Source organism: Mus pahari, chromosome 10 (assembly GCF_900095145.1).
Source record: "Mus pahari chromosome 10, PAHARI_EIJ_v1.1, whole genome shotgun sequence".
NCBI lineage: Eukaryota > Metazoa > Chordata > Mammalia > Rodentia > Muridae > Mus > Mus pahari.
In genome coordinates, this window is record NC_034599.1 from 104,707,804 (window position 1) to 104,729,631 (window position 21,828).

The window sequence follows — 21,828 nt, forward strand, 5'->3', positions numbered from 1 at the left end:
AAAAAAAAAAAAAAAAGAAATAACTTCTGTGCTTACACAGAACTCTCACTCCTTTTCTGAACACCAGTCATAGGATACTTCTCATTCTTTTCCTGTCCAGACTGTGATGATTAACACCAGGAACAAAGCAGCATGCTTTCTTCCCTCTCTGTCACGCTAGCTGTTACAGAGGTTTTAGAGTTGAACATGATTACATATTTTTTTTTTAAGTTTATGATTATTCCTTTATTTGGTGTGACCCAGGGCTATATGTGTACCCTGGATAGTGGAAGGGTTTCTTCTTAGGGTTAAGTTTCATTGGCTGGAGTTTAAAGTGATTACATACTTTCTTAACAGGTAAGATGCATCAGAAAAACATGGCACACAGCACATTGTGGGAAGCCCGTGCCTAGTGCCTGTTAGAAGCTCTCCTTGGGACGGGGGTGACTCAGTGGGGAAAGTGCGTGCTCAGCCAGCATACAGACTCAGTGTGGGATTCTCAGTGCCACATGCTTGTAACCCCAGCACTGGTTGGAGAGAGAGCTACGTGGATCCTGGGGGCTGGCTGGTTAGCTGATCAGTCTGGCTGAAATGGTTCAGTGAGAGATCTTGTTTAAAAAAGCAAGATGGAGGGCTGGAGTGATGGCTCAGTGGTTAAGAGCACTGGCTGCTCTTCCAGAGGTCCTGAGTTCAATTCCAGCAACCACATGGTAGCTCACAACCATCTGTAATAAGGTCTGATGCCCTCTTCTGGAGTGTCTGAAGACAGTTACAGTGTACTCATATACATAAAATAAATAAACCAATTTATATTAAAAAAAAAAAGCAAGATGGAGAGCAATCGGTAAAGACCCCTGACATTCACTTCTAGCTTACACACACACACACACACACACACACACACACACACACACACACACACACACACAGAAGCACCCATGGGGCAGTGAGATTCTTTGCTCACAATGAGACTTCTGGAGTTGGATTGCTGTTGCTTTTCTTTCCAGCAGCAGGGTAGAGGTGCTGGGAACATCGCAGCTGTCCTTTGTCCTTTTCCAGGGATACTACAGAGCCGGTTATTCCTTGCTGCATTTGCTCCAGCCTTATGAAGCTGCTCGGATGTTTTTTGAGGGTCTACGACTTTTGCAGAGAAGCCCAGACCAACTACAGGTTCCTGATTTTCTTGTTGGGATCTTCACAACGATGAGCAGTAAGTCAAACTGAAGAGAAATACTTTAAGTCCTTGTTGGGGCTAATGTGTTCGGTTGTAATGAGACTGGCCTTACAGAAGGCATTTTGGAAGCTTCAGTGGCTTGTGCCTTTGTAAAACCAGCGCAGTCCTATTACTCTCATGACTTAAAGCTTTTGGAGTCATGTTTTATAACCTGTAAGTTTTCCTTATCACTGGTTAGAGATTTGCTTCTTATACTACGTGCCCTGGATGATTTTGTTCTTTCAAGTATTTTTCTCTAACCTGCTAAAAGTCATTCTTTTTTTCTTAAAAAATTATTATTCTTAGTGTGTGTATATTTTCTCTCTTAAGTTTTCCAATTGTTTAGCAAGCCATCTCATTGACTCTTGTTTGCTATGAAAATAACCTAGGGGGCTGAGGGAGGGTCTTTTGACAGCTGAAAATGTATGCTTGGCAACTTAGCTGCAAAACCCCTTGCCCAAGGATCAAAGGCTTTACATACTCATCCCACGAGGACTCAGAGGGGACCTTATGTCTTACACTTCTTGCTGGAGTTGGTGCAGCCTACTGCCCTGACAGTAACCTTGCCTTCAGATAGTTTGTCTATCGGATTTAAATTGCACTGACTTAACATGTGCCACTCATGTATATTGTTTCAGGGAAAACAGCATCTACTTTAAGGCCTACTCCTATTTCAGAGGTCTGAGAATATAAAAAGGGACAGACACTTTAGATCACTGAGAAATAATCTTGGTTTTCCAAAGTAGGGAAACCACCGTTGCCAGTGATTGAGCTGCCCTTCACTTAGCTGTTCCCACTGCCACCATGTTCATACAACTTTCGTGGTCTGTGCTAGAGCCTTACAGACTATGGCATGTTTGGTACAGAGAAGGATTGGTATTCAGGAAGAACTGAAAAGGGTTAGAGGTAGGCACAGCTGTGCCCTCCAGACAGAGAGATCGAAAGTCTCCTTCCTGAGAGTTTTGTTGCCAATGTCCAAAGATGGTCTATTTTCCTCCTAATGTAATAGCTTGGCCAGTTCCCAGTGCTTCCTCAGAGTCTTTCTGCATCTGTGTGAGTGCATGTGTGTGTGTGTATACACATGCACCTTAGGGCCAGAGGTTGACAGCAGGTATCTTTCACATCTGCTGTCCACTGGTTTCTCACTGATCCGGAATGTATACTGCATGTGCAGGTACCTTTAGTGGACAGAAGATTGGATCTCCAAGGGCTGCAGTTATAGGTGGTTGTGAGCCACCGTATGTGGCAATGTGGGTGCTGAGAACAAAAATCCAGCTCCTTTGCAACACCAGGTTGTGCTCTTAACCTCCATGCCATCTCTCCAGACCGTAACAAGACTCCTTTAGGGCATGATTTTCTTCCCAAGTACTCCTTTTTTTTTTTTTTTTTTTTTTTTTTGGAGAGTGAAGTAGGCCTATGGCATAGTTCCTAAAATTTTAAAAGCAAATTAATGAATTTTTACATTTTTTCATACTCTATCTCTATGTCTATCTATCTAATTTAATTAACTTATTTTATTTCATTTTATTTTTTTTACTTATTTATTTAGGTTTTGGAATGTCTGACCCTGGAGGAGGTGCCATGTTGTTCTGCTACTTAACTCTCCCCTTCGACATCCCCATTTGTGTGTTTGAGAGATGTGGTCTGGAGGCTAAGGAGCCTCAGTAGTTGGCAGGCCCCCTGTGTTAGAAGGCATTTTTGCCAGGAATTCTCTGCTTGCCATTCCAGGGTCAGGCATTCGTTCATATGTCATAGTCTCCACTGTTAAATAAACAACAGTATCTGTCACCAGAGGGAGCGTTGTAACCCCATTTGGGCTTCTATTTAAATAGTATTGCCTCGGTGGTTTACTTGAGAGAATAAATAGAAGCTTCTATCACTGGGCTCTGCAGATAGAAACCTAAGTGACGGGTAGCTTACATTATGGCATCTGACTCTTAGGGGACTGATTGTGTGGAGAAACTTAAGATAGTTGTCAGTCATAATACATTTCTACTTGGATGGGAGTTTTCCTCCTGAGAGCTTTAACTTGTCATTCGACTCTGTGTGGTCTTCAGTGGGGAGCATTCTTCAGCCTTCCTGCACTTGAGAGTGTCTAAGCTGTGGAATTTCCTTTCAGGTGACTCCATTGTTTTGCAGAGTTTCTTGCCCTGCTTTGATCATATCTTCACTACTGGATTGTCAACAGAAGTGTGGCAATATGTCATACAGAAGTTGGCCAGGAAAGGATTATGGCATGTGAGTACAGGAGGTGACTCTTCCTAGGAAAACACACACTGTATTACATTCTTTCTTTCTTTGACACCAAGGGACTGTAATGTATTATGTTTATCTTGATACCAGAATAACTTCTTAAAAACATTTATTTAGCTGGGCAGTGGTGTTGCATGCCTTTACTCCTAGGACTTGGGAAGCCAAGGCAGGCAGATTTCTGAGTTTGAGGGCAACCAGGGCTACACAGAAAAAACTTGTCTTGGAAAAACAAAAAACAAACAAAAAACCCCCCAAACCCCATTTATTTATTTATTCTTTGTGTGAGGGTGTGTGAACATGCATACCTCATACATTTGTGCCTTTGTGTGTGTATGTGTGTGTGTTGTGTACAATATATGTGATGTGAACTTCTTTGTGTGTGCGTATGTGCATGCAGATGTATGTGCATGCAGATGTATGTGCACATGTGCATACTTTTATTTATTTAATTTATTTACATTTCAAGAGTCATCCCCTTACCCAGTTCCCCCCCCCGAAACCCCCTTTCCCACCCTTCCTCCCCCTGCTTCTATGACAGTGTTCCTCTACCCACCCAGGTGGGGATTCATCCCATGTGCATACTTTTGTGTGGAGGCCTGAGGTTGATGTTAAGTATCTTCCTCGATTACTCTCCACCTTATATTGTTGAACAGGATCTGTCACTGAACCTGGAGCCTGTCATTCAGATAGGCTGGTTGGCCAGTGAGCTTCAGGGATTGACCTGTCTTCTCTTGCCTCAGCTGGAGTTATAGATGCCGTTTCTGTGCCTGGATTTTTATGTGGATGCTGGGTATCTGAACTCAGACCCTGATTCTTGCCTGACATGCACTTTACCAAGGGAGCCATCTTCTCAACTAAGGGTTTCTGTGTAGTTGTAAGAGATTGCTAACAGCTGAGATCGAAGGTGTCCTGGAGGCTTTACCTCCATTTCCTACTCAGACTGATTGTCATTTGTGTGTAAGTTACAGCATATAGAGTTAGTTTTTTAGGGTTTTGCTGAGAATTTAAAAAGAATTGTTAAGGGAACCTAGTGATGAATGTAGTATATGCTGGAGTTTTACATGTGCTAAGCACCGAATGAGCAAGTTTTCTTTCTTTTTTAATGCCTATGGTATTTGCCTGCATGCATGTCAGTGCACTACATACTTATCTGCTACCCAGGGCTTAGTAGAGCATGTCAGAGTGTTAGATCCTTGGAACTGGAGTTACAAATAGTTATAAGCTGCCATGTGGGTGCTGGGAATTGAACCCTGGTCCTCTGGAAGAGCAACCAGTGCTTTTAACCATTGAGCCATCTCTTCAACTGTTGAGTAAAGGAGTTTTATAATAATAAGTCCAATGGGGCAGGCCCAACATCCTAGCTGTAGTGAGACATCTTGTAAAAGCCAGGCCAGTACTCAGGACTGTAAAAGCCCTGGATGCATTATCTAGGGCTAATCAGAAACAGGGCCTGTGGAAGGTGGACATTAACAGTGAATCAGACTGAAAGGACCTACTAGCAAACTATGACTTTAGTCTCAGTTCCTGGGTTCCTAGTCCATTGGTGGTAACATAAATGAGGAAGGGAGACTCTAGGCATAGTCATGTACAGCCTGGAACTTTAAGTCTGTGTGACATCAGACTGCCCCCCTCCCATCTCATGCTGCTTGATATTAGAGAATATTGTTCCTAGCAGGTTGTGAAGGGAAGTGGAAAGAACTTTGCTCACAGGCAGCCAGCAAGATAGCTGGACAGAGAGACTGATTATCATGGCTCAGGCTAACAAACTTGTAGTAGCTTAAAAAGTAGATGAAGCTTGTGTTTTGATTGTTGTTAGCTCATACAATAACCTTTCTGTTCTAATAACTCATGTGGGTAATATATTACTATGTCAACCTTTCCTTGTTCTTCCTTATAAGCAGTCATTTCTACTGTTGTCAGCAAAGAAAGACAGGCTGCCAAGCAACATCCATGTTTCTGAGTTGTCACTACAAAGTCTTTTTGAGGTAAGGGGGTGATTCTAGGAATGTGGCTTTATAGGAGGGAGGCCATGTCACTTGTGTTTAGGACTTCCCAGCAGCTGCTTTACTGTAGATGTGCCATTCATGCTATTCTTGGGAAGAGCATAATTAATTCATGCTTTACTGGTTCAAAAATTTGTGGATGGTGGAGCTCAAGTTTAGTATCGATGTAGTAACTTCCATGATTCTGTTAGTATATGTTGTTTTTTCCCCAGAAGTATGTCTTCATTGGGCTTTATGAGAAACTGGAACAAGTGCCCAAGTTGGTTCAGTGGCTCGTCTCCATCGGTGCAAACATTGAAACCATAGGGCCCAACCCTCTCCATGCCCTCATGCGACTCTGCATCCAAGCAAGTGAGTGTTCTCCCCTTCACACACCCACCTATCTCAGAGCAGAGTTGAGCTGCTTGAAGGCAGACTAGCCAAGCGATTTAGGGCTTTAGCATATATATGACATCTTTATTTCTCCTGGCACCTAGCAGTTTCCAGAGATTCAGCTTGCAAAGATATTGTGTTTTTAGAGTCTAGATAGAAGGGTAAGAATTCCTGTCCCAGATAGGGATTGGGACAGAGTAACTGTTGAGACAGAGGCAGCTTGCATGGTTCTGTCCCTCAACATGTTTTTCTCCTTGCCTTCAACTGTGTTTTGGGACTGTGCTGGGGTATCCTTGAGAAGAGCATGGGCTAATACTGATACAGTTGGTTATATTGTCAAGGACTGCATACACTCTCCCTCTCTCTTCTTCCCTTAGCATAGAAAGAAAAACTGTTACATGCTAGGCACGCTGCCTGCCAGTGAGCTGCTCTCACCCTCATGCCCCTTTCTAATCTTGAGATGTTTTGCTAGTTCCTCTGTCTGGCTTTGAATTCATGTAACTCAGGCAGACCTTGGATTTGTGTTCTGCTTGCGTTGGCCTTCAAGCACCAGGGACTATAGGCATGTGCCACTAGACCTAACAGGGCTGTCATTTTTATGAAATAGACTCTTTAAAGCTTCATCATTTGGTTTTAAAAAGTTAAATATTTGAGTCTATCATTAACATACATACACTTATACCACACCAGACAAAACCTTGGGTTTTCTTGTAAGGTGTTAAGTTTGACATCTGCCTGGACCAGAGCCAAGAGAACTCTGTTTGGGTCTTCTAGGCTGTGTTATCTTCCCAGAGGGAATTGGGGTGGCCAGGGACTGGAGTTTAATTTTTCCATCTTTTATTTCTGCTCCACCATTATCCATTCCATACACTCGGGATTTTGTATAGGACACTGTCCTTCCTCTTATGCAGAGATTGGAGGATAAACATGAAAGAAAAGCCTGACTAAAAGCAGTATAATCCTGAACTCCATTTTCAATGAAGATTAGAAAATGTCCTGTGTCCTGAAGGTCAAGACCCTGTCCTGTGTCCTGAAGGTCAAGCCCCTGTCCTGTGTCCTGAAGGTCAAGCCCCTGTCCTGTGTCCTGAAGGTCAAGACCCTGTCCTGTGTCCTCTTGGCCCCAGCTGGAGCCAGGTGCAGCTGAGGGCACAGTCCTAGCCTTCCCTTGCCTTGCCTGCTGACTTGTTCACCCTTTCTTTTGAGCTTCTCTCACTCAGGGAATCTCACAGGCAAGAATTCCTGTCAAGGTCCTAGGGGTCCTGACCTAAGATGATCGTGAAACGCATATTCTCCTCTCCTCTTCTGGTGGAGAGTAGAAATGTGTGCTGTAGGACTTTGATCCCTTATGGGGGGCATACAGTTGATTTGCTTTGCTGATTTTATATAGAAAGTAATAATTGCAACTTATTTCTGCCTAGGGGAAAGTCAGCTTTTCCGGTGGATAATGGAACAAAAGCCTGAGTGGAAAGAGCACATCAATCACAGAGATGATGCTGGCTGCACTGTCCTGCATGTTGCTGCTGCCCACTTCCCAGGGTACACCATCAGGCGTGAGTACTGTGATGGGTGTGTGTTGTGGGCCAGTGACGGCAGACATCAGAAAACCCACACATGGCAGGCTCAGAGGACCAGACTTTCCCTTGAATTACAAGTGTTTTGGGGAGCAGGCTGTAAGCAGGAAGGAGATGGGTGAGAAGAGAACCACTGGATATTATCCACTCGGTGGGCTTTAAGTGGCTTCTGGGGGGTTTAATGATACATAGGCTTTTGGCTACATCCCTCCCTGCCCCATACTCACCTTTACCACATGCTACAAAATGACTTTATTTATTTATTTTATTTTTGCCAGATTTGTGTGGGCTGCCCGAGATAAACTGTAAACCAGGCAAATGACATGGTCTTCCTGGTCCTTAGAACCTAACATGGGAATTGCAGCCTGCCACACAAAAGAGAGATGGGCACAGCTGGGGAGAGGTTGGCCTTTTTAGACACTGAAAGAGGAAAGCTGGTCACTCCCATAGACACTCACTTCCCCCAAACTCAGTCCTATCAGTATTTGCTTTCTATTGCTTATACAAGAACTTTTTTTTTTTTTTTTTTTTTTTGCATCATATGTGGTGGCACATACATTTAATCCTAGCACTGGGGAGACAGAGTCATGTGGATCTCTTTGAATTTGAGGCCAGTCTGCTCTACATCAAGACTGTCTCAAAACAAACACAGGGCATTTCCTTCACAATTTCAGTGGTAATGAAGCCTCAGTCAGTAGAGTGGAGGTGACAGGAGTGGTGGCACTTTCTTGGTGAGGTGATCACCTGAGCAGACTTGTGATCCAAGCTGGTCAAGAATCTGACAGCAAGCCACACTGGAATTAGGGATGTTTTTATTTAATTATTTTTTAAAACAAACAAACAAACAAACACCATATATATATATATATATATATATATATATATATATATATATATATATATAAAATTTCTAATTGGTGTGTGTGTGTGTTTGTAAATAGAAGACAACTTTTGGGAATTGATTCTATTTCTTCCACCAAATGGATTTGGGGTTGAGCTGAGGTTGTCCACCTTAGTGGCGAGTGTCTTTATGTGCTGAGTCATCTTGCTGGCTCACACAATGCCTTTGAAAACAAGCACTGCTTAGTTTTCATGGTCCATTTGATACCCTATAGACAGGAGGCTTTTACCTCCTTTTTTAAGCTATAATAATTGTGTGAGTTTCCTGTGCTGTGTAACGAAGTGCCATCATGTGGCTTACAGTGACACTCCCTCTGTTTGACGCTCATTTTTAAGTTCACAGTTCTGTAGGTCAGCAATATGGCATGATGTAACTGGCTCTTCTGCTGATTTTTGGAAAGGCTGAATTCAAAGTGTTGGCTTTGGCTGTGTCTGGAATCCTAGGTCTGCTTTCAGGCATATTTGGTGGAGCAGAATCTAAGATACTAGGCTAGGGGTTTAAACTTCCTTTCTGAATTTCTACTAGATGTTGCTCTGAGCTTCCACGTAGTCGCTCTGTGGCATCTGGTACCTTCAAAACCAGCAGAGAAGAACTTTCCGAGCATCTAGTCCCTCTCATCTTTGTTTCTTTGATGATTGGTTTTCTTCTCTGATCTCCAGAACCTTGGCACTTGACACTCATATAACTAGGTCAGGCCCAACTGGATAATCTTAAGGTTAGCTGACTGGGGACTTGGAGAGTCTCGTTACAGCAGCATCTAGATTAATATATGATGGAGTATACAGACACCATGGGTCAGGAATCTTAGGGCTTAGTATTGTGCCTTCCACAGTAAGATTTCAATGAATAGGAAGTATACGTTTTTATTTTTTATTTCTTTTTGGTATAGTGAGGGAGGCAGCTGTGAGTGCAGAGGTGGTGGAGGGTGGCACAGTGGGCACTGGCAGTTGTCACAGAGATGCCTTATCAGACAGTAAGTGCTAGTAAGGATCACACAGGGGAAGTTGGAGGTTAGCACTGATTTAACTCTTTGAACCTGTGCAAGTCCTGTGCATCCCAGGGACATACCTGTTCCATTCTGAAAATAGCCAGTTCTATGATCACCGAGACACGCTGATGATTGCCAGATAGGTACATCCGGGCACAAATGGAGCTGACAGCTGGAAGGTGGGGTCAGGGGAGTGTAACAATAACAGCAACAAAACCCTAATGCCAAAGCAATTGTTCCCTTTTCATTCTGTCACCAGACAGGTGTGTGTGTGTGTGTGTGTGTGTGTGTGTGTGTGTGTGTGTGCGTGCATTTTTGTGTGCATGTGTATGTTCATATTTATTTTTATATTTCATAAATATATGTATTTTTTTCTGGAACAATATTCTGCTTCCTCTCCAGGGAATAAAGAAATCTGAAGTCACAGCTTGCTCTTATCCTTACAGCTGTAACTGTTGCCTAGTAACCAGATTCCCCCTCTCTTTGCTTGTTGCCAAGGAGAGGGGAGAAAGGTAGAGAGGAGCGCACTTCTGAACCTCTTAAGAGCTATTGTCCTTTCCACTCCACACTAGGACTCCTTGCTTTGGGGGAGTTGGGTAGATTGCACAAGGCTGTCAGTTTAGTCTGCTTCAATAAGAGGGACCCCAGCCCCTTGAGCACTCATGGGGACTTCTCCTTATGGAAGGAGACATGAGCATCATTTCTCAATTTGGTCTGCCCTAGGACAAACTGAAGATGTGCAGATGCTCCTCAGCTTTGGAGCAGACCCTACTCTGCTAGATGGACATGCTCGAACTGTTGTGGATGTTCTGAAGAGGAACAAGAACTTCAGAGCGATTGACAAAATCAACAGTCACCTGGAAAAGCTGGCGTCCAGTTCTAAGGGCCTATCAGGTACAGCTCCAATGAATTAACTTGTTGTGGGGAGGTGTTGGAAACCTGGTTCTGTGATATTAGATGTAAATCGATTTATCTTTTCTTCTGATGTGTAGGTGGAAGTGAAACTTTCCCCCTCCAGTGTTCAGAAAATGTGTTTGTGTTTTTGTAAAGACAGAAAGAGATAACTCGTATAGAGAGCATCTATGATGTTCTTGGAACATTTCTACATGTGAACAGTGCGGGTGACCCCCGCCTCCACCATGCATGCACATGGGAAAATCATATAGAATAGGAGGCAACCAAAATTAAGCCTACTTCTCAGAAACAGTTGCTGCTGACAATTCAAAACATACTCACATCTCTATTTTTTGACTGCTGATTTGGGGAGACGGCTGTGTAAGATGGAATGGTAGGTTGTCCCAGTGCCACTGCCGGGCTTGTGTGGTAATGCCATTTGTACCATTGTCTTCTATCCTTAATTCTTTAAATGTTTCCTGCTTCATCTATGGGTTGATTCTAAAATCAGAAACCAGTGGGTGGCATTTTCATGGTATTGTGATTGTTTTAAATATTACTCTTCCTACCGTAAGCCTCAAGGCCGGGCCCATAGAAATGAATCACCAGCCGTCTTGTGACCCTTTCTTTCTAAGCTGTGCTGTTAATAGATGTGGATGGATTGTGCTTCGTACCGCAGCGCCTGGACTCATGCATGGCGTTATACTTCTGTTACCTGTCCATTTCTTTCTTGATTTGCAAGATTTCCTTCTTGAGTTAAGTTTTTCAGGGAGGAAGCATGAATGGTAAAGTTTTGGAGTGTTTGAAACTGTCTTTCTCTTCATATTGATTACTAATTGGGATATAGTTATCCTGTTTTATTGACAGCAGCTTGCCCTTGCCCTGCCCTGTCTTGTCACCAGCAATGTGATTAGCCATCAGGAACCCGCCTTCATTTAGTGGCAGCCTTTTCTGGTATATTTGTGAATCCATTGTATCTTTAGATTTATACAATATTCTATAAAATTGTGTGACAACTTTGAAAAAATTATTGAATTTCCTTCTAGCCTCTGTTGCCACTGATCAGAAGTCTGATATTAGTCATTTTCTTTTTCTAGAACATTCTGGAGCCTTGAGTTCTGAAATGTCCTTGGAATATGTATCAGGATGAAGGTCTTTACTTATTCCTCTGTGACACTTGCTAGCTTGTTTCCATCTAATCTGCCTTTCCTAGCTCAGGGAAAATAGTTCCTATCATTTTATCTGCCCCCCCCCCCAACCTTTTTCTACTACTGAGTCATTGGCTAAATTTGCCAGTTGTATGTTTATCTACTTCCCTCTTACATACATAGAATTTGGTTTTGATTTGGTCTTCAGCTTTTCCTGTTATAATCCCCATTGTTTACTGCTACAATTTAAGATTTGGAAAACCATGATTTTTATTTCTAAGAATTCTTTGTTTTACTTTTTTTCTTGAGAAATTTTATTTTATGTATATGACTGTTTTGCATGCATGCATATCATTGCACCTCAGTGTGCCTGCTGCTCTCAGAGGCCAGAAGAGAGTATTAGATCCACAGAAACTAGAGGTACAGATGGCTGTGAGCTGCCTTGTGGGTGCTGGGATTGAACCCAGGTTCTCTAGCAGGGCAGCCAGTGCTTTTCAAGTAGTAGGAGTGGGTGGGTAGGGGAGCAGGGGTGGGGGGCGGGGTATAGGGAACTTTCCGGATAGCATTTGAAATGTAAATAAGGAAAATAATACATAAGAAAAATCAGTAAAAAAAAAAAAAAAAGAAAAAAAAAGAAAAGCTGAACTGTCTCTCAGGCATGCTTCTCACTGTAGTGGTTCATTGTTCTCATCTGCCTCATCTTGGCTTACATTCGAGGATGTCTCCCCCACCCCGGGATTATTTCTGTTACTTTTGAGATTTTGCTCTTCTTTTTCCTGCTTCTCCTTGATGCTATTGTTTTCTCTTAACTATCTCCCGATTCTTCTGCCACTTACATTTGTAAATGAAAGACTAGATGAAATGGTTACTGTTTGTATCCAGGAGGTATTTAAATTCCTCAGAAAGACCCATTCTCTCCCTTGAATGGGTAAATGAAGGCCACCATGGCAGTCTGATGTCATCTCAGGATTTTGGAATTGGCAGAGTTTAACGAGGTTTTTGAAAGATTTATTATTTTGTTTTATGGGTGTGTTTTACTTACAGGGATGTATATGTAGTACCCCAAGAGTCTAGACAAAGGTGTCAGATTCCCTTGAACTGGAGTTACAGGTGACAGTGAGCTGATGTGTTGGAGATGGGAATCAAACCTGGGTACTCTTGGAGAACAATAAGTATTTTTAACCCCTGGGCTAGCTCTTCAGCTTCCATAAGGCAAACTTTTTTGTTGGGGAGATTGTTTTAACTTTTACTAATTTAAAGTCCCTTCTGTTGTGTTCTTGAGGCTATGATAATAAGAGGGAAACATTTGTGGCATCTCAGTCCTCCCTCCTACTCATGGACGCTCACCCTTCAGACTATGATAGACTGCCGAGAACCCCACCCTCCGTCCCTGCAGAGGTGGGGCAAAGACAACACGTACGCCAAGGCAGGGTTTGAACAGCTTCCACAGCTTCCCACTGCAGCTTCCTTTATTCTCTTTCAGATTCTGCCTCAGCTCTATTCCGTTTATTATGGGGGAATCGCCTAATTTATCCCCCTCCACCCTCTGCACTCCTCTCTCATCACTCTTCATCATCCAATCAGCATTCAGCACGCTCTGTACACGAGCCATGCACATAGACAGGGTGCACGTTGATAGGCCAGTGACTCAATATCATGCTGTATGATGCTATGCGTCAGGCAGGCAGCACGTGATCACTCAGGTGTGCAGCACGTGATTATTCAGGTAGGCAGTGTGATCATTCAGGTGCGCATAATCAGGTTTTTGGTAAACAAGCAGGGAATCATGGGGCTTGGCAGTGAACCAGGGCACCCTCTTGGCTCATGCTTCCCACATCTCCCCCTTTCTGTTTAATCAAAATGTTGGGGGGTGGCTGTAAAAAGAGGGTCAGTGAAGCACCTGTTTTAGGCCATAAGGCTTGCATCTGCATCCAGCACCCAGTTACTAGGCCTTTTTTAGGTCCTAGGTGGGCAAGGGTTCTGTCTTAGGCTATGTGAGGGGGCGTCCCACAATAATCCCGTCATCGAATCACCTTGCAGCCAAAAAAGGGGTGTGCATCTGGCTCATGACACCTCAATATTCCTGTCATTGGTGACTTCACAGCTTATGGCCCTCAGCCACTATTAGGAGCCAAACATGGGGCGAATTACCTGACTCTATAGCCGCCACAGCTTGAATCAACAACAGTTTATCGGCCTGCACCCGTCTGCTCATGCGTATCATCCACCACAGCATACCAACACATACAGCACACAGCAAAAATCCCCAGAAGGCCATCCCTCCCCAATCCTTGAGGAAGCTGAAGGTCCNCTGGATCATCTTCAGCCACTGCTGAGCAGTGGCAATCTCCACACAGATGTTATTCACTGCAACAATGGATGCCCATAATTATTTCATCTTTCTATTGAAATCACAACTCTAATTTCCTAATAGCATGGATCCAAATTTGCGGGACAAATTAGCTGCATGAGAAAAATTCTGATACTGCACAGAGGTTACACAAATTCCTGACATATGGGTTACACATGACACAAAGACTAATTGCTCCAGAATATCTATCTGCCCTTGGAGCAAATCCACTCTCTGATTTACGAATAAGATTAGTTTTCAGCTGAGAGTAAATCTGGGATAAACATTATCATCCACTGACTGTAATTCCACAGCTTGTGCAGATGGGAAGGGAACAGGTGGATATCGTTGCCCTTGCTGATCTTGAAACACTGGGAAGGCACCAACTTCTCGAGGCAGATTTCATCATACCGAAGCATGGTGGCTGCGCTTTGCTTCACTTCCTCTTTCCACGTTATAGGGAGGAGGTGAGGGCAAGGGAGGTGCCGAGGGTTCAGGCAGCCTTCCTCGCCTAAAACTCAACTTAGCTATCATGCTAGTCACTTCATCTCCACTGTCAGATGATTCATCCGAACTTCCCTCCTCACTCTCTTGTTCTTCAGCCTTTTTTCTTTTTTGCTGGCTTCTCGTTTGCCTTTTTCTACTTCTGCTGCATGAGCCTTTATGATACTGTGGACATAATTTTGGACATCTCACGGGAACTGCAGTAGTTGGCCGCAGGCGATTGGGACAATCTCTTTTAAAATGCCCAACCTGGCCACAGGACAACTTTTCTAACTTGGCAGCATACTTTCCACTTTTGTCCGCCAGGCAAGATTTAATTAAATTCAAAATTACTAACAGCTGCACCAACACCGCTCTTACTTTCATATTTGAAGCAATCTCCTCCTGCTTTCTTCACTTTTAACTCTATCCCATAACCCCAGGAGCTTAACTTGTCCCTATACTGGGAACTTCCTCCTAGCACTAAATTACTACTCTCTACCATGGAACTCACCCATAACTCTTCCTTCTTAATTCAGCTGCTCTTTTCAGAGTTCCCTGGGCCACCAGATGCTGTTTTCAGAGTTCCCTGTACGGGCCACCAGATGCCACGAACCCTACCCTCCGTCCTGCAGAGGTGGGGCAAAGACAACACGTACGCCAAGGCAGGGTTTGAGCAGCTTCTGCAGCTTCCCACTGCAGCTTCCTTTATTCTCTTTCAGATTCTGCATCAGCTCTATTCCGTTTATTATGGGGGAATCACCTAATTTATCCCCCTCCACCCTCTGCACTCCTCTCTCATCACTCTTCATCATCCAATCAGCATTCAGCACGCTCTGTACATGAGCCATGCACGCAGACAGGGTGCGCATTGATAGGCCAGTGACTCAATATCATGCTGTATGATGCTATGTGTCAGGCGGACAGTGCGTGATCATTCAGGTGCACAGTATGATCATTCAGGTGTGCATAATCAGGTTTTTGGTAAACAAACAGGGAATCATGGGGTGACAGTGAGCCAGGGCACTATCTTGGCTCATGCTTCCCACAATAGACCAGTTTTTTTTTTTTTTTAAATGTATTCATGTTTTAAGAAATTGAGATTTTTTTCTCCCCCTGTAGGGCAGTGTAATTAACCAACAATTGTGACATCCTTTCTGATAGCTTGTCTATATAATCTCAGTTTCAGAATGGCCTTCATAATTTTAGAAATCTAAAGTAACAAAAAAGGTTACTTTGCCTATGAACTTTGAAGTTTTAGGATAGCTAAAAAGGACTGTTAGTAGATTGAAGTGGCTGACATGTTTACAAAATATTATTAATTCTTGTCTTAATTCTTAGAGTAGCTCAAACATGGTTTTTTAATGGAGTCTTTTAGCATCGTCTAACCCTAAAAGCATCTTATCTGAGTAAGGCTTGCTTTATTTCTCATGATGCTGGGGTTGGAACCCAGAGCCTTGTCCTTGCTAAGTAGTGCTCTGCCTCTGAGCCACACCCTAGCTCTGAGACAGCCTTCCTCCTGCTCTTCTCTGACATTAAGAAGCTGGTTTTGGAACCAAGAGACCAGGCTCAGTGACTTGTCTTCATTGTGCTCATCAGGGTTAAGTTGTACACGCTGGCAGGAAAGCATGCAGAAGAGAAATGCAGAGTATTCCAGGACTGCTAGCTGTCTCCCCAGGGAGCCTGGTAGCAGTGCTTGCAGTCCAATGCAAAGCTCTAGTTCTCAGTTGGTCCCAGCTCTCAGTGCTAGATATTGCAGAAGTGAAGTGTCTTAGAACATTGAGTATGGAGGTATTTCTTGCTATGATGAAATAGTGAAAGACAATAGAGAAACACAGAATTAAAAGTGAAAATATAACAGGATCTAATCAAGCAAGAAAAGAAAGTTAGTGTTAGGAAGGGATTGTAAATTGAGTTCTCCTGTATTTATCAAAGTGTCCTAGGCAAAGCCTCCTACAAGTCTGTCCTAGAATGTGATTCTGAGTAGGATGACATATCACACGATCCCTTTGAAGGTATATAGCTGCCTGGAGTTGCCTACATCTATTTTGTTTTTAAGGTTTTTTCCCATTGTATAATTTAAAAAATTATAATGAGAATGGAATAGTGTTTTTTTTTTAATCAGCTCCATGTAATGTAACATCTGAGGAGATGGACGTGTTCTGCATCTCTAATCTCATGATAGCCATTAGTCACATATGGCTATTAGTGTATATGGCTTATGTATTTATATAAGTAAGCTAGTGGTCACTGCATCTGACTACTTTTAAATTTTAGCCCTCAGGAGGCCTTTATATCCAAACAGGATTTGAGAAGATGAAGAAGTCAAGGAAAAGGGTGTTGGGGTACTGGTGTGAAGATGAATCTAACTTTACTTGTGTGGGCTCCACCTCCACATTGTCACCAACCGAGAGGACACGTAAAAGTACTAGCTTGTGGAGAATCCACCCTGTGGGCTCGTGAATTCATCGTGATCAGTCTGCTGTGTGATCCGATGAGTTTTTACACATGTGGTTTTTACACATGTGGTTTTTACACATGTGGTTTTTACACATGTGGTTTTTACACATGTGGTTTTTACACATGTGGTTTTTACACATGTGGTCCTAAGCTCAGCACTGGAAGGACAGGGCTTGTTGGTTTTGCACCTGTATGAATGAACACACTTACAGAATAGGACTGACAGTGCTTTCTCCATTTACTGTTTCTGTATGTTTCAGACACCATTTACTGTTGGTGGGGCTGATCTCTTTGGATAGTGTGGTCTTTGGCATCAGTGAGAAACACATGATTTTGCTGAATATCTCTACTGTTCCCAAGACCAGATACTTCTCAATGTTTATATGCACATATGTGCATGCAGATTTTGGTTTGGGAAGTTAAGAGGGACGTTAGATTCTGCATTTCTTACCTCTCACCAGGGAATGCCATTTTGAGCAATAAAGCTTTAATCTTGGTAAATCAAGATTGTAAAATTGTTTTTGACAGCTCTTGGTGGCCACCACCAGATGGCATCATGTCCATGTGCTCTGGTTGCTGCTGCTAGGCCTTTTCTTAGGACCAGGACCAGGAGCCTTTATCTGCTGCTGCCTGTGGTCTCATCCCCACCCCAGGCATTGCCTAATGAGCTTGGGTCCAGCTCTGAAGGGGAGCTGGCTGCTTTTTGCCAGGAGAGCGCTCCTTGTCAGTGAGTGCAACCTCAGGCCATGGATCTAGGATGCCAGTTATATTTCCTCTCTTTTTGTAAACTAGTATTTTAAAGAAATTGCATGAAATGTAGGAAAGCAAATACTAATTTCCCATGGATTCACCTACCAGGAAAACTTGATGTGTCTGGGAACTGATCATTTAGTCTTTTATTCTATGTGTAGGTATTTGGTTTTCTTTTTCTTTTATAAATTGGGATTGATATGTCAGCTTGAGCCAACTGTGTACAATAAAACTTATTAGTTTTGTCTTTTATACCTTGAGTGTAGACTTTGGGTAAAACTGAAGTCTCTTTTTGAAATGATTTATGTCTATTTTTGACAAATTCTGAGCTCTATTGCAATTTCAGAAGTTCTCTTTAATTTTGATTTCAAATATTTTTATTTTTATTTACTAAATATGATCACTGTAGAAAATTTGTAAATATGGAATTTGTGTGCCAATTCCAGTGTGTTGTTAATTATACTTTGGTGTATTTTCATTCTGCCTTTCTTGCTTATGTTTAAACCAATAGTCATCTTTTTAAAAAAATCTTTGATTACAGCATACAAGCAATTTTGTTTTCTGATGTTTCTTTTGTTTCATACTAAACTTATGGAACTTTTGAAAAAAGGAACAGAAATCTTAAATAATAAAAAAACCACCTGCAGCCTTCATTCAAGGACAACACTCGTCACATTTAGAATGGCCCTTCTAAACCTTCTGTGTTGTTTATAACATTTTATGACCCCCACCTCACAAGCTGGAGGTTTTCCAGTCTGCAGCTGCCTTCTTAACTCATCTATATCCTGCAACCATGGCTTGTGTTGGTTTTTTTTTTTTCCTGTTTATTTTCATGTGACTTTTATGCTAAACAAATTTTCCTGTGGGAAGAATGATCTTTCTGAAAGGCTTTTTAAAGGCACTGTGCAGGGAGAAGGGGCAAACCCCCATCAGCCTGGTAGGAAACTGTTGGGTTTCAGTGTAGTTGTAGGTTTTAGGATGCAGGTAAATTCAGTAGTACTGGCCAGTCCCCATAACACCACGCACAGTTTCTGTCTCAGATGGGCTTCAAGGCAGGTGGAAGTGGGTCCTTTGGCAGTTGCTGTGTAGTATGTGATATGGTGGCTCACACTTCCTGCTCCCTCACATCTGAGGCTCTGTGATTAGGAGTCCCTGGGTATTTACCACAGAAGTTGGCATATATATGTTTCTGCCTTTTTGACTTCATTTGTTGAAGTGGGATCCAGGTGTGTGGAAAAGGCATAGCAGATAATATAACTCTGCCTGGACTTCCTCTGGTCTCTTAGGCATTCTGTGAGCACATTGACATGCCTTCACTTTGACTTCGGGGTCATGAAAGCTGTTTTGCCCATGTGCCTTAAAGTTTTTGTAGTGCTATCAATAAAAGCTGGTGCTGAAATAATTTTTATATGCTGCAGTCATTTGTCTCTTCTGTAGATATTGACTGAGGTTCTTTAGGCTATTGTAACATTGAATGCTTCTTTTTGTTTTCTTTCTGAGCAAATCAGGAAACCATCCTAAAAGAACTTTAGATGGTAAACCTTAGAGAATTATGGAAGGTTTTAGGTTCTAAATAGTTAAAGTTTAGCATTAAAAAAAATTGGGGTCTGTGTTGAGGTTTATGAAAAGATAAGGAGAGAGAATATATTTGGTGGATGTGTAGTCAGGTGTTGGGGAAGTGTGTGCCTCTGTGGGCCCATGCTGAGGCATATAGAGTCTATTCAGGGCATAGGGAGGGGAGGAGAGAGAGAGAGAGAGAGAGAGAGAGAGAGAGAGAGAGAGAGAGAGAGAGCGAGCATGTGGAGAGAGAGGGAGGGGAATAGGGAGAGAGGGGGAGCAGGAGGGAGTGGACAGAGCAAGAGAGAGAGGGGGGTGAGTGGCCCCTTTTATAGTGAGTCTGGCACACCTGGCTGTTGCCAGGTAACTGTGGGGCGGAGCCTGGACAAAATGCCCCCGTTTTGGTTTAATTAAAAAAGAAAAATTAGAACGAGGTGATGGTGGAGCAGCAATAGGGTCCTCGTGATCCTTTGAGGTCTTAGATTTTGGGCAATCACATCAAGGGAATCTTTGTGCTTAAGCATGAACTGACTTGTTCTTGTGTAAACTTACTAGTAGCTGGCCTTTGGTACTTTGTGGGTTCTTCTTTTTCCCATCCTTTACTCTGGTTTCACCTCTATCACTAGATAGGAGAGAAGGAAGGATAGAGGGGAGAGAGAGATAGAGGCCTCGGAATCTAATTTATTTCCTTTTGCTTCTTCTTTGAGCACAACTACTCTACTGGTTAGTTTTGTGTCAATTTGACACAAGCTGGAGTTATCACAGAAAAAGGAGCTTCAGTGGGGAAATGCCTCCACGAGATCCAGCTGTAAGGCATTTGTAAGTAATCAAGGGTGGAGGTCCCCTTGCGTGTGGTGCCATCTCTGGACTGGTAGTCTTGGGTTTATAAGAGAGCAGCCTGAGGCCGGGTGTGGTGGCATACGCCTTTAATCCCAGCACTTGGGAGGCAGAGGCAGGTGGATTTCTGAGTTTGAGGCCAGCCTGGTCTACAAAGTGAGTTCCAGGACAGTCAGGGCTACTGCTTGTGGACGTTGTACATCGTGGTGCGGAGCCTAGTGCGCACCACGATGTACAACGTCCACAAGCAGCACAACTACTCTACTGGCTGGTTTTGTGTCAACTTGACACAAGCTGGAGTTATCACAGAGAAAGGAGCTTCAGTTGGGGAAATGCCTCCACAAGATCCAGCTGAAAGGCATTTTCTCAATTAGTGATCAAGCGGTGAGGTCCCCTTGTCGGTGGGACCATCTCTGGGCTGGTAGTCTTGGGTTCTATAAGAGAGCAGGCTGAGCAAGCCAGGGGAAGCAAGCCAGTAAAGAACATCCCTCCATGGCTTCTGCATCAGCTCCTGCTCCCTGACCTGCTTGAGTTCCAGTCCTGACTTCCATTGGTGATGAACAGCAGTGTGGAAGTGTAAGCTGAATAAACCCTTTCCTCCCCAACTTGCTTCTTGGTCATGATGTTTGTGCAGGAATAGAAACCCTGACTAAGACAACTACTAACAAACCTCAACCACCTCCAAACCCTGAACAATCAACAACCATCAACCCCGCCTACTGCCGCTCTAGCACTTACATACCCTCTGAAAAGTTCCCAGAATTCCAATGTCACACAGTCACAGAAACTATCTGTAGCTGGAAAACCATGCCTCTGCTGGAGCAGTAGGCAAATCATGGCTGCCTCAGCCCGTTCAAACCAGCCCCACATCCCCACACCTGGGATTAAAACAAAAACAATTTCTTATAATATTTCTGTGTTTTTAAAAGAAATCAAAATTCCAGAATTCTCAAAGATGTCACTACACTTACTCAACGTTGTAAAAGTCAAACTTAAATTATTGGAGTCTGGCTACAATTCTTCCAAAGGCTACAGTGGGAATGCGACTTCTTGAAAGCCCTTTGCATTTCATCATCTGTGGCCCAGGCCTCCTTCCTTCTCTGAGATGCTGTGTGTGCTGCTGTGCTCACTCTGGCTAGCTCCACCCCTCCCCGCAACTCAAATTGGCTTAAGTTGTTTTTAAAGATATTTTGACTTATATGCTAGAAATGTCCCAATTGGCTTCATTGTCACCTGGATCCATTTTCTTCCATCTTCAACCCAGCCTGTCCTCTTGCCAGCTCTTAGACTTAGTGGAACCAGATCCAGGTCTCTGACCCCTGACTTATCAGCATGTGTGGCTCTGTGTACCCGTATCCCTCTCCGAACCATTTGAACATCCTGCCCCCCAGGCTTCATTTTTGATCTTACCAGCTGAGCCAGTAACTCTGGTCATGATTGCAGTCTTGACTGACTCAGGCCTAACTCCTTCATCCTCTGCAGGGGATGTGTTGCTACCAGAAGACATGAGCAGATTCTGAAGGTCAGAACTGCTGGGGTCTATTTTAAAAGTTTGCCTTTCTTTATACTTTGTTCTGACCCTTATTAAAGAAAGACGACAGACTAACCTGTATTTAATTTCTCTTGTATTAAATGAGTATTCATTTCAAAGATTTAGAAAAAAATGGAAATCAAAAGCCAGCAAGTACAAATCAAGTTTATTTTATCTTCATCTCTCCCATCTGCTGTAGTTGGAAGAAGAGAAATCACAGGAACCTTGTCTGGAGTGCTTCATTCTTACTCAGCGCTTTCAGTGATGCAATTGTCAGACCAAGTACAGAGGGCCTCGTCTATTTGAATTTCAGATAAACAAATTTTTCAGTGTAAATATATCCCCAGTATTATATGAACTCTACTAAAAAGTTGTTTGTTCATTTGAAATTCAAAAAAGCAGTGGCATATACCTGTAATCAATTCCAGCTGCTTAAGGGTCTGAGGCAGGATGAGCCCTGTCTGGACTATATAGTGCTTTCAAACTCAGTTCGTGCAACTCTCTCTCTCTCTCTCTCTCTCTCTCTCTCTCTCTCTCT

At 43.1% G+C, this 21,828-nt stretch overlaps 1 protein-coding gene across 4 annotated transcripts in view; it reads left to right on the forward strand.

The window, feature by feature from the left end:
* Trank1 (tetratricopeptide repeat and ankyrin repeat containing 1) overlaps window positions 1-21,828 on the forward strand; it is a 92,244-nt gene that overhangs the window by 34,041 nt on the left and 36,375 nt on the right. For 2 of the 4 annotated variants that reach the window (XM_029543423.1, XM_029543425.1), the window contains exons 3-8: window positions 1,039-1,189; window positions 3,312-3,430; window positions 5,344-5,430; window positions 5,661-5,799; window positions 7,239-7,370; window positions 10,004-10,174. In XM_029543423.1, the coding sequence (XP_029399283.1) occupies window positions 1,039-1,189; window positions 3,312-3,430; window positions 5,344-5,430; window positions 5,661-5,799; window positions 7,239-7,370; window positions 10,004-10,174 (799 nt within the window). The remainder of the gene's footprint in view (window positions 1-1,038; window positions 1,190-3,311; window positions 3,431-5,343; window positions 5,431-5,660; window positions 5,800-7,238; window positions 7,371-10,003; window positions 10,175-21,828) is intronic. The other 2 variants (XM_021207406.1, XM_029543424.1) reach the window with 2 other exon arrangements.